The sequence below is a fragment of the Camelus ferus genome, chromosome 22, assembly GCF_009834535.1.
Source record: "Camelus ferus isolate YT-003-E chromosome 22, BCGSAC_Cfer_1.0, whole genome shotgun sequence".
Taxonomy (NCBI): domain Eukaryota; kingdom Metazoa; phylum Chordata; class Mammalia; order Artiodactyla; family Camelidae; genus Camelus; species Camelus ferus.
In genome coordinates this window covers 5,206,007-5,219,214 of record NC_045717.1, presented here as the reverse complement: position 1 = coordinate 5,219,214, position 13,208 = coordinate 5,206,007, and the positions used below count along the sequence as shown (strand labels likewise).

The 13,208-nt window shown below is 36.8% G+C and overlaps 1 protein-coding gene across 4 annotated transcripts in view; it reads left to right on the top strand.

Annotated features, from left to right (window-relative positions):
- Window positions 1-13,208, top strand: part of CPEB4 (cytoplasmic polyadenylation element binding protein 4) — a 61,865-nt gene that overhangs the window by 31,602 nt on the left and 17,055 nt on the right. For 3 of the 4 annotated variants that reach the window (XM_014558178.2, XM_006183433.2, XM_032465076.1), the window contains one exon: window positions 5,444-5,494. The exons of the other annotated variant lie outside the window; for it this stretch is intronic. In XM_014558178.2, coding sequence (XP_014413664.1) covers window positions 5,444-5,494 — 51 coding nt within the window. The remainder of the gene's footprint in view (window positions 1-5,443; window positions 5,495-13,208) is intronic. 4 annotated transcript variants of the gene reach the window in all.

Below are 13,208 nucleotides of genomic sequence, written 5' to 3'. Positions count from 1 at the left end.
TAGTATAACTGTGAAGAGTGTTGTATGGCGCCCATAGGGATACCTGAACCCCAGGTGGCTGGGGGCAGGGACTTTCCATAGGGTGTGAGGCCTAACAGGGAATCTACCTGGACAAAACAGGGGAAGCCGGAGTGGTAAAACATTGGGGGCAGAAAGAAAGGAGGGCATTCCAGACAGAGGAAGGAACCCAGGAGTTAATGGACCAGGAGTTCTGAATGTTTAGCCGATGTGGGAAGGGAAATGGCAGTGTGAGAGATGAACTTGAAGAGATAAGTAAGAGAATTCAAGTATTTTTTAGAAGCCCTGGCCTTTAAACTGAAAGTCAGATCCGTCCTGGAGAGGAGTTCTGTTTAGCCTAAACTCTGTGTGTGTGTGTGTGTAATTTAAATGGCTCTTTGGGAGGATGTAAGACTCTCCATCCAGTTGATGTCAGTCCTAGTCAGTTTCTCCTTTGTAATTTTGCATGGAAATGTCTTTACTGGAAGTTGGTTGTATCACAGATAAATCAGGAGGTAGAATAAGATTACTGATTGATTTGGGGAGTTACTTTTAGGTCAATAGAATAAATTATTAAAAATGATTACCTTTGTATCATTAAATGATAGAACATAATAAACACATTTTTATTAGTTCATATTGATAGGTGTTCTGCGTTTGTGTAAATATAAAGTTGGTATTCAAAAACAGTTTATTACACATTTCTTGAACCTTGCTTGCATCGTCCAGGTCCCCACAGCGCCATCTTGCTGCAAGTCTCAGGCAGTGTTGGTGAAAAAAACAGCAGATGCGGAAAGGCAGGTGGAGCACCTCCTTTAAAAAATTATTTATGGCAGTACAGCTTTGGCTTACTTAGATGTGAGCTAAATAAAATTAGCAGGAGCATAATTGGGAGGAGCATCCTTGTTAAATATGTGCATACATGTGGTCATGTGTGTAGATGTTTGATCTGTCTTAGATCTGGGCCTAAGTCCCTGCTTATCCTTCCCTTGTTAGCAGTTTTCAATGATGTCCTCTGAAAACCTCCCCCTTTTCTTTGGAGTATGTTTTTATACTGTGAGTCAATTAAAAAAAAAGTCAGAATTTCACACTACTTGTCACTTTGTTGGACTGCATGGCTATGTTTTAGACAACCTTGCAGAGTTAGCCCCTCTTATCATTCCGTGGCCTATACCACGTCCCCAGCAATACTGGTGTGACTGGAAAAGAGAAGGTCATAGAATGAAACCTAATAGCACTGTAGAACGTTTGATATTTTTTGTTGTTTATATGTTTGAAATGGCAGCATTTATTATATCATTTCTTGCTGAATCATCAGTAGCAATAATATCTGGGTTACTTTTTAGAAAATAACTTATTTTATCTAATTTTGTGGGTGATAGATACATCTACTGCCAATATTTTAGAGTATTTCCTTCTAGTCTTTTTCTCCTTTCATCTCATTAACTTGGTTCCTTTAGTTAGCGTCTTAAAAAGAGTATGATGGGACATACTGTTCTTTTGAGCACCTCCTCCCCACAGCAATTCTTAGTCATTCTGGTTGGTAAATATTTGTTCTTTCCAACTTGCAAATGCCTAGCATAGAATTGCCTAGTCGGAGTCTGAATCTTTTCCAGGCTGTAGAATTTGGTAGTGTGGTTCCCCAGACTCACACTGTATCAGTTGCCTATATTTGGCTAGGTTGAGTCATGTCACCAAATATAGTGTATGCCTTCTCCATGATGTATGCCAGGTTTCTGGCTCCAAATGCCACAGCTGGCCTCCAGAGGCTACTACTTTCCTTGTCATTGTGTCCCCTAAGGTTAAGACTGCTGATCAGGCAGTATTTCTTTGTATTTATAACACAGTCAATACCAAGAGCCCTCAGAGGCTGAATTTCATTCACTAAATAGATTTACTTGCCTAAAATCCTAACGCCTGCCTTCTCCCTTGAGGAATTCAATTCTAAATGTGCCAAAACCTGGGTTATGTCTATAGATAGATGAATTATCAAAAAACCAGTGAAACAAAACCTACAGACACTGGGTTACATTCATATTTAGATATCTCAGTGATTTTTATTTTACTTAACTTTACTCATTGTGAAATGCTGGTGTTTTAAGTTCCGTGGAATGAACTCATAGAGTGCTTACCTGGTGCCCGAACAGGAAACTCAAGGTCCCTCGGTTTAAAAAAAAAAAAAAAAAAAAAAAAAAGCTCTAGTTCCTAAAAGAGCCTATTACTTGAAAGAGATAAGAAAGTTAACCAGTAGCTGAAATGATTACCTAAGAAGGTTGGCTGTTACAACACAGATAGAAATAAAATTTGGTGAGTTAATCTAAAAAACGGGGTTTCATTTTTTGGGCAAGATACCCTGGAAAAAGGTGAATCTGAAAAACAGACAAGCAAACAAAAAAAGATTTGAAAATATCCTCCTTTGGAAACAAAGAAGAAGGGCCACTGTCTCAGGGGAAGGGACAGGATTGTCAGTAATCCAGCCATGGAATAGGAAATGCAGATATGCCGGTTAAAATCGGCATCCGTAGAGCAGAGAGGATGCTAGAGCAGAAATGAAAGGTGTACAAGGAGAATGTGAAAGGCTTGTAAAAGGCTGTAAAGTCCCGCGGTGCTTACAGTGGGACCTTTTGGAGGATTCCCAGAAAGGAAACGATACACGTTCTCCATAATAGATGTCATGAATGGATGACTCTAGACAGTTGAATGATTTAAAGAATTTATAGAAAGATTGGGCGGGTGGGGTAGGGGAGCATCATGAACGTTTTTTCTTAAGGGTTTTTTTTTTTTTTTTTAAATGTCACTGCTAATATTGAAAGCATCGCTGATGGTTTAACAAAATATTACAGGTATATTTACTACTCAGAGGCCAGAACTGAGTCCAGCCTGACAGGACTCATGTAATAAGAACAGGTCAAAAAATAAAAGCAAGTATCACTTTCAGAGTTAAAGTGAATTTTGCCAGTGATCCTTCAGTGCCCTGTTGCCTTAGCTGAAGGGCAGGAATACTGTATTCGGAAGTCTAAGGAGCAGAAAAGGCATCAAGGCTTCCCTACCTCCGGGGCGGAGGGTGGCATCTCTTTAGGAGATGTGTGTTGAGGCAGACTCAGATCCTAAGGGATATTTTTGTGCCTGTCATGTTGAGATAGTCTTATCTCTCTCTCCTTAAAAGCTACCCCAAATGTGAGTTTCTGATAAGGTGGAACTTGATTTGTTAAACTGGGCCAGCTAGTTTGGGAATTTGTCCTTTGGGTTCTCTTTGGTATCAAATAAGAGACATTATGGTTCATATGGGACAGCCATGGTTTCAATTCTCATGTTAGCATTACAAAAATTAAAATATCTTCTTAGAAATAACAGAATATTTTCTTCAGTTAATATTGTTAAATGTTTTTGTTTCTGTGTTTATATCATCTTTTTAAAAAACGTTTTATGATAAATAGAAGTGGTGATGTGTGATAGCTGTTTGTTCATTTACTAGAGAGTTTTACAGCTACAATATTTATGCAAATGTTCCATTATAGAAAATCAGCTGCTACTTTGAATTAAGTGATTCAGAAACAGTACTCACCCCACCCTGAGTTTTTAACAGTTAAGATCACATTCTTATTCCAGCATCTCAAGTCTGTGCTTTTTTTTTAAAGATATGCTTGTGGCACGTCGTGTGATCTGGGCTTATATTTAAAGCAGTTCAGCTGGAATTCACTGGATTTGGATACTTGGCTGTGTACATTAGCATTAAATAATGAAAGTAATTTTTAGGAAGAAATTGAAATATCAGAATTAATTTTTACCTCCTCCTCGCCCATCTCTCCCTACCTCACCTCCCTAAATAGAAACAAGCTGAATTTTAAGTGAAACAATTAGCAACTCAATTTTTAAAATCCTTGTATTTGGTTTTAAATTGTAGAAAAACTGAGTTCAGATTTTGTTTCACGTTGGACTCCCAAGTTTTGCGTATGGATTAAATAAAGCTATTAGCAACAGAGAACCATTTCATCTTTTTAATGGCATGAGTTTATTTCTGTGGAGACTATTTCAAAGAAGCAGGCTTTTGAGAGGTTGAAGAATAGTTGTGGCCTAAAGTTCCTTTCCAAAGAGTTAAAAATTTGTAGCTGTTGGATTGATAGGGTCACATATTAGCTCTCACTCCTGCAGTGTTTATTGGAACTAGGTAGAGTCTTCTTGGCATCTTGAAAAGCCTGCCCCAGCCTCTAGTGCTTGCCCACTTTTTCATTGTCTTGGAGAGCCTGCTGTGGTTCTGTGGGGTCAGAGTTTAGACTGCTGCTTCCTTGTAGTTTTGTAGTTTGTAGTCTGTAGTTCTGAGTCAATTTAAAATTCTCACACCACTCCTGATTTATAGAGTGCTGGACTGTGGTAGATAATTATCAAGTTCCTCTATCCATTCCTTAGATGAACGAGACTTGTTGACAGTTTTCCAGCATCCTTGTGAAGGCCATGTGGAATAATATGGTGGCGTAAAAATGTTGTCATAATGATTTTTATAACTTGTAGCATGAACTAGGTACATGGTATGTGGTCTGGACACCTCGACTTACGTGTAGAAACGCTTCCAAAACAGAAATGCATTGCCCCTCTTTACTTGTGGCTACCAACTTGGAAGATGGGGCATCCTCCAAAAATTTTAGAGTTTTATAAGCTCTTTTCCATGGATATCTTGGGTGCCCATTTTAGACTCAAAATGTAATTTTGAACCACTTCATAATTCAAAGGAAATTAACCCAGCATTTATTGAATGCTGTTGTGCTGCGGGCATTGTGCCACGTGTTTTGATGTTTTCTTCATGTGTAAGTACAATGAAATGTGTTTCTTTACCTTCTGTATTTATTCCCCAAAATACGAATTTAAACTCATTAGCATGTCTGTTCATGTAGGCCATAAGACTAGCACTTTTGTTATGAATCATATAAAAATTACCGCTAATTACCTACTTTTACTTTTATTTTTTAATGGAGGAACCGGGGATTGAACCCAGGACCTTGTGCATGTTAAGCACGCACGCTGCCACTGAGTTATTTACCTTACCCCCTAATTACATACTTTCAAAAAGCAGCCAAAAGCTACACATGAAAGAAAAAATTGCACATTTATGGGGGGGAAGAACGTGAAGGTTGTTATTGTGAGCTGGTATTAGAACATAATGGTATAAAGAAAGTTATTTTGGATGGAGATTTGAAAATTAGAATAACGAGATAGTTGAATATGAGGGAAATTTTGTTTTCCCACTTTCAGACTTTCTCTTTTTGAATGTTTGTGAACGTGCTGTTTGATACATCTTCTGACTCATTGTGTTCATTAGGGCAGCAAAGTTTTATTCCCATAATACAGCTTTTAAATGCCTTTTAATGCAGTTACTTCAGATTTGTTGTTGAATACGTTTAAACCATCTATGAAAAAAACACATTTAGTAACGGCCTTCTTTTACCCTCAGGTCGTCTAAACTATTCATATCCAGGATCCGATAGCTCTCTGCTTATTAATGGTAAGTGATAACTGATTCACCCCAGCTAAATTCACAGAACTGTTAGTGCCAGGTAGAAAATACAGTAGTTATGCTTCAGAAAGTGGAGAAATGACATTAGTTTGCTCTGTAATGGTGACTGCAGGTTACTACTAACCAATCAGCTTTTTTATGAATAATGATTATTCCTCCAGATCATGGCAGGAACTTTTTGAAACTTTGAGAGCCAACTGATTTGCTGTCTTGAAACTGGTGGCAGTGAGACTAACTGAGAATCCCATGACAACACACAAAGAGTGACTTCATCTGACATTAGCTTCTGTAGAGTGACCTTTGAAATTTCAACATAAACATTTCCATGTAGTTGGAAAAAAATGTCCCAGGAGAAAGGGAAGGTAATCAGATTAAAATCAGAAAAAGCAGCGTAAGACCACAGGGCTTGACACTGTGAAGGACGAGGTCATTCACTGCTGTCTGATGAGGACAAGGAAAGTGAAGTTTTACTGGCCTTTATTCTAGCGCCTTCAGTAAGTTCTTGCCTGTTCTAAATATTACCACTGCACAGTTGAGTCTCTTTATGTGCATATTAAGCAAACTAAATTTCATAGGGAAGGAGGGGCCATCTACTCATGAAAGGAATTAAAGAATTAAAAACTGTCTGTTTTCAGACTCACAGATGTAGAGAAGGAACTAGTGGTTACCTGTGGGGAGAAGGAGTGGGGAGGGGCAAGATGAAGGTGGAAGATTAAGAGATGTAAACTATCGGGTATAAAATAAGCTATAAGGATGTATTGTACACTGTGGGGAATGGAGCCAATATTTTATAATAACTATAAATGGAGTATAACATTTAAACATTGTGAATCACTATACTGTATACCTGTAACATATTGTGCATCAACTATACTTTAATTTAAAAATATGATACTGTAAAATAAATGCATAAATAAAGTTTTAAGTGTCTGTTTTATAGTACTATAGTTTAAAATAATTGGGTGGAATACAGAAGTCTTGTTTACTCCTACTCTTTTCCTGTTGAATGTGGATTTCAGACTTGTGTGTTCGTAATGCCTTTCATTTGCCGAAACTTGACATTGTAAGTCCCACAACCTAAGAGATGTTCTTGACTAAATAGCTTTATTCTCATTATTCCAGGACAAAGCAAAGCCGAAAAATCCTACTCCTTGTCCAAGGAATGGGGAATTAAAAATGATTTTTATGACTGGATTTCGTTTTGGTTAGTGTTTGAAGTCAGTGTTCTGTAGAAAATAGAGTTGTTGAGCCGGGAAAAGTTAGGAGATTTGATTTATGAGAGTTACTGGGAGTGTAAGATCCCCTAGGGACTGTAAGAACCTCACTTGTTCATCAGTCTTTGGTCTTTTCATGCTGCAGCTGCCAGAAATAATGCCAAAGCATAATATGTCAACATAAATGTTTGTAGACCCAAAACCAAACACAGCGGTGACAGTGGCAGTCAGGAGAAGGGGAAATATTGGAAGGCTTCTTGTTGGAGCATGGGTTTATCTTTTCCTGTGGACCGAATTCCAGAGGCAGGTGCTGGAAATGCAGTGAGCCAAGATTTGAGATACTGTTGTGTGATCTTAGGCAAAATGATCAACTCTTCTTTGTCCCAATTTCTTCATGAAGTCACTAAATTAGATCAGTTCCCCCTGGGGTTCATCTTTGTTGAGTTGAGAAAAAGTAACTCTGGTGGGTTTTCCTTAAAGTCAAATTCACTTAATTTTTTTTTTTTTTGAGTCTGTTATGATGAGATTTTTTTCCTTTTATCTCCCCCGTTGGTATCCATTTTTAAAAGAATAGATTATTTTTTAATGACCCTTACTTGGCAAAGAAAAAAATAAAGGTAACTTCCCCTCCTCTAAGCATTTTATGTGTTGAAATTTTATTGGTCAGTAAACTCTAGAAGGAGACTAGATGGTTCTTATTGTGATATACATGGAAATTTTATTACAAAAGTATACTGACTGAGGTTAACATTGTCTCAAACTGAAAGATAGGAAGATAAAGAACAAAGATGCCAAAGAGGGGAAACTTGCTGGCTCCTCAGGCAAGACCCAGAATATGGGGTTATGGCTGCCATAGCCTTAGGTCCAGAATTGAGCTTTGCAGGGTCCCAAAACTTGATTGTCGGGTTTGATCAAGTGTTAGTTCTTAATAACCATCCACCTAGGACTGGATGCCAATTTATGCATTCATAATGAGGAGTAAAACTTCTAGGTAGACCAGATACTGGTGTTAAGTGATAGGCCCATTCTCTCTCCAATAGCAAAGTCCAGATTGTAGAATATTGCTTAAAAATCTTGAAATTAAAGCACAGTGGGGATGGAGGGATGTTAAGACAATTCTTTAGTCACCTTGATTTAGACTTAGGCATTGTCCATTCTCTTCAGTCAGATTTACGACACATCTTCCATGATGGATTGCTTCTATAGATAGATCGATCTCATTCATGCATTGATTCGTAGTAGCTTTGTTTTCCTGAGAGCTCAGGTTTTGGGGCTCCTCATATTACAAGTCTAGTGTAAGGCACTAATTACGTTTAATGAAGTTAAATTCAAAAATCATAAATACTACCCATCTCATAGGATTGCGGTGAAGATTAAGTGCGTGTAAAGTAATTTAGCGTAGCACCTGGCGTATAGTCAAATTAAAATAATTCACGTCAGTTTGGGGAGATTAGGAATATTAGTGCTAAAGATAAGGAAAAAACACAAAGCAGGGGATTATGAGGAGTTGTAAAATTTGTCTGTGATTGAATGTGCTTTCTTTGTCTGTTAATTAAGATAGATAACCTGAAACTTACTTTATGCCCTTTTAAATGCAGTCCCTTCACATCTTAAATCCATTCAGCTTTTTCTTAAAACTGAAAATAAAAGCCTGATACATTGTGTTGCCTTATATTCATTATTCAATTTTAAGACTTTAAGAAACTATCAGGAGCTGTTCTTTCCTGTCCACCATAAATAATCTATTCAGGCTTTCAAAAACTAGAAAGGTGATTATATATATTCTACTTTGCTGCAGTTACATCCTTCAGGCTTCTGTTGAGTTGAAACTTTTCTTGCTTTGTTTGGATAAAAATCTGAATGAGCTGTTTCCTTTCTTTCTCCTGTGCACATTTGAATTTCAGCTATGATTTTTATTGTACAACTTGTTTTGAAATTTTCAAGCAACCTCAAAGCTTTTTGGAAAGAAGCGGGGTTTAAATCCTAAATAAATAAAAAGAAAAAAGATTCAGAGTAGTCAGTCTACCAGCTTCAGCAGTTCATATTGGAATAATACTGGAATTTGCACGTACGAAGATAAAAAGGGCTTACTCATCCAGCAGGTCAAGTTGCTTTTTTCCCCTTGGCTGTGCTCAATCATCAGTTTTCATACTATGCCGTTACCTTCGTATTCCACTCCTGGCTTGTAAAAGACATTGCCAGAGTAATTCAACAAATAGTAATTACAAATTATAGAGAATTACTGTTGTTGTGTTTTTAGTTGTACAGATTTTTTTTGAGGGGCATTCTTGGGGGGAAATCCTTGTATTTTAAATGTATTTAAAAAAAACTTTCTAGCTACTTTTTGGATACTGTATTTCTTTGCTAGGGCTGTCATAACAGGTCCCATAGACTGGGTGGATTAAACAGAAATTTATTTCCAGTCTTAGAGGCTGGAAGTCTGAGATCAAGGTGACAGCAAGGTTGACTTCTTCTGAGGCCCCTCTCCTTGACTGGTGGATAGTTGTCTTTTCCTGGTCTTTACCTGATTTTTTCTTCTGCTCATGACTGTGTCCCAACCAGTCATACTGGATCAGGGCCAACCCCAGTGCCCTTTAACCTTAATCTCTTCTTTCAAGACCTTAGTTCAAATACAGTCACATCTGGAGGTTCTGGGGGTTTGAGATTTCAGCATACGAATTTTGAAGAGGGAACACTATTCATTCCGTAACAGATACCTTTTCCTAGTTAGTCTTATGTAATAGGAATACAGTTAGAATGTCTATCTTACGGTTATGAAAAGCAAGCCTGCAACTTAGTGTCTCAGCTAAGTCAGAAAAGAGTGCTGAGCATAGGTCAGACTTCCCTCACACTCCCCCCGTGTGTCTTGGTTCAGCTCTGAGATAGACATCAGATTAAATGATTAATTTTCCATTTTACCTGACTTGAAGCTTTAATTTGCCCCAGAAAACTAACATTTAACCACCACCACCTCTGTGTAAAAGGGCTCGTGCCGTGGTACTTTCTCCCTCAACCTCCCATTTCACTGCTTTAGCCCTTAGGATTAGCTGCTTCAAAAATGAACCTTACGGCAGGGAAAGTTCTAGAACAGCAAAATACGGATGTCTTTCACTTAGAAGCATCAGCTAAAATATTTGCTTGTCCCAGAAGACGAGATTAGTAAGAGATCTTTTAAAGGTTAGCATAGAACAACATCTCTTAATTATAGTTCTTTGGAATGAAAGGGGAGAGATTGTTTGCTTAAGGAGGGGTGGGGGACGGAAATCTATGAAAAGAGAGGGTATAATTTACCCAGGAGAAATGTAGGTTGTAGTCACTTAATGAAAATGTATGTAGTGTGGTTCTATAGTTGCTACAGTTAGGGGCACATTGAAAGATCCCGATCCCTTCATGAAAAAGACAATATGAAAATGTATTGTCAACTCTGAAATGCTCTGTAGTCACTAGCAGTGAAATAGCAATGAAAAGCTGAGAGTCACTGTTGAAGACCAAGCTAAGAGTATGTACGTAGGAGTTTACTTTTGAGGAAGAGAGAAAACTATTATTTACTGAGCACCTGACTGTCTGACCATCATATATACACATGGGATCTTTTGTTATTCTCTCTTCATTTCTTCGTTTTATAAATAAGAAACTTTTCATTCATTTTATAGATAAGAGGGTTAGGGATATACAGAAACTGAAATTACATTCATTCTCTGCCCTTCTGTAAGGCAGCTCTTTATAAATAATTGTCTCATGTCTTGTCAGCATACTTTGGACATGGTTATACCAACAAGCCTAGTACAAACACAAGCCAGTTTTAACACAGGAAGTCCTGTTAAGCATGTATCTAAAATAATTTTGTGACAGTGAGCCCATTAATAAGTTAGGAGGTAATTTATAAAATCATTTAAAATGACTCTTTGCATCTTTGTTGAGTTGTGTGCTTCGGTCTTTGTAATGATAGATGATCGTCTGCTTTCTGGTTCTGCCACCTTTATTCTTTTGTTAACAAATTAACTCCTTTTAGCTTCCAGCCTTTGATTTATATCTTTTTAATTGATTTACTCATTTGACTAATTTCCCCACATACATTGGTTTTTTTTTTTTTTGGTCCTACTGGAAAAAATCCGTTATTTGATAATATCTTTTAATCTGAGCCCTCCCCTGGTTTTTCCGAGTAGCCTTGCTATCTGCCTTCTCAGCATGGGGCCAGCGAGAGGGAGGTGAAGCCTGAGTAGGATCAGTCTTTCACTGATCTAGAAGCTAATAATATTTTATTTCTTGTGGCCTAAAGGCCTACCAGATTTGATGAGATGTCCTCATGTAGGATAGGATGCTTTTCTTTAATGTATCATTTATTTGCTTTTAACGTAAATACCAAGAAGAAAACCAAAAAGAGCCCATTAACAAATATAGTAACATAGGCGCTCACAGTAGTAATAAATGTAAATAGTACAAAAAAGGGTAAAGCAAGAATGGAATCATTCTTCCTTTGCCCATCTTAGATCCTGTTCCCAAAGGTTCTTGTGGTTGTGTTTAGAAAAAAATATTTACGTATCTTCTCACATACTTATATTTTCTTTATTTTAGAATTCACACAATAAGAATCATACAATACATATAGTTAGAGAGCCTCATTGGTGCACAGGAATATGTGCTATATTTTTTAAATGGCTGCATTTTTCCTTATGAATATACCACTATTACGGATACTTTCTTTTGTGACTGTAACAAATTTTACAACAAATGAGAAAAAAGATACATTTTAAGAGATAAACAATATTTCCATATATGTATATATATAAATGTATTTTGAAAAAGATCTGGTAAGTCTTTCTATACCTTCTTACAAGTCGAGCATCTCAGACTAGTGGAATGTTTTACTAGAGGAAATTTAATGATGAATATAGGGCATTTGAAAGCAATCTGGTAAAGACCCTTTGGAAATAAAGTATTTATCAGTAGATCTAATAACAGCATGCATCTAGAAGTTATAAAAATTTATAGCCATAATGGTTCCAACCCATTTAGAACGTTCTTGAACCATTTTAGTACTGAACATTAAATTATTGAGGACTTTATAAATCAAAACTAAGAAATAAATATAAAAGCTAAACATAGAAATAGTATTCAGTTTAACTCTGATGGGAACTAGAGGATTTCTTTTTTCACAATATCTGAGGCTGGAAGTCTGTCTGACATGTTCCTCGGGAAAAGTGGTGAAGATCTGTGTCACAAGTATTTCATCCTAATATTTTTGAGCCAAGTATAATTTGAAATAGATAAGAGAATGGTGCTTAGAACCTCTCTCATACATAGATGAAGTGGCACCACTTACCATTCTGTTAATATCTGGGTTTTGGTTACATAGGTGTGTTCATGTCATAGAAAATTCATTGAACTGTGTACTTATGATTTGTGTTATTTCCCGTGTATGTCACATGTCAAAATCTACATAAAAATAGTATACAGCATTAATAGCATTATAATAAGTGGAAATCAAAAATTTAAATATTCTCATTTTCTGTGCTCCAGAATGTCACTGTCATTTTATTTTCCCCAGTACTAATTTGGGCAGGTTTGTAGTTACAAGCATTGTACACCTATAGCCTTGTTTTCCCTAAATATGGGAAAATGTTTCTAAATAGATTTTAGAATTTAATCTCAGAATTTAACCATGAGTTACATTAACCAGCTTGATTTTGTGGTACAGGATCAAAGTTTGAAAGTATACATTTGAAGACTCTGAAAGTATTTGAATTTTGCTTTTGATCTATACCTTTTTTTTTTTTTTTTTTTTGTTACTGTTCCTGATACTATTTTTGAACTAGTGGAAGCTATGAAAGTTTTCCCCTTAATTTTGTACCTTTAAAAGCCTACTCTTTTCAAATATCTATTTTCTTAGAAATCCAAGTAGCATCAATCAACTTTTTAAGATTGACAAGTAAGATTTTCAAATCATTCATTTCCCCAAACTCCCTTGTCTTTGAAGCAGTTATATGAATAGAATGTTCTTAAACAAGCAGCTACTCTTGTGATATCTGTGTCTTTCTAACCTCTGTCAGGTTCACTAAGTGAGAAAATACCTCCCCTCGCCCTAATTTAAGAACTATTTAAGTGAAAACCTTACTGCTTGAGGGAGATTTTATGTGGTTTTAATCCATTTACCCAAGTACTTCGGTGACATGCGGTGTTATCTAGTAGTGATAAAATTGTATTTTAGCGTGAGACATAATTTCATTTTGAAAAATGTGCATATGGTACTTGTAAGTTATAACTCAGTTACAACTGAGTTATACTTCCTTAGCATTTATCCAGAGGGCGAAGGATTAAAACCCTGACCAGTTTGTGTAATGATCTCTTAAAAGGTGCTGCAATTTCTAACTCAAAAAGCTATCCCAGCTTCCTGTTTAAACTTCCTCTCCAGCTAGGACCTGACTTGTTCCATATGCTTCTGTTCTGGGCACCTCTCCGTGAGCTTTCCAGCATCTCGAATTGTGATA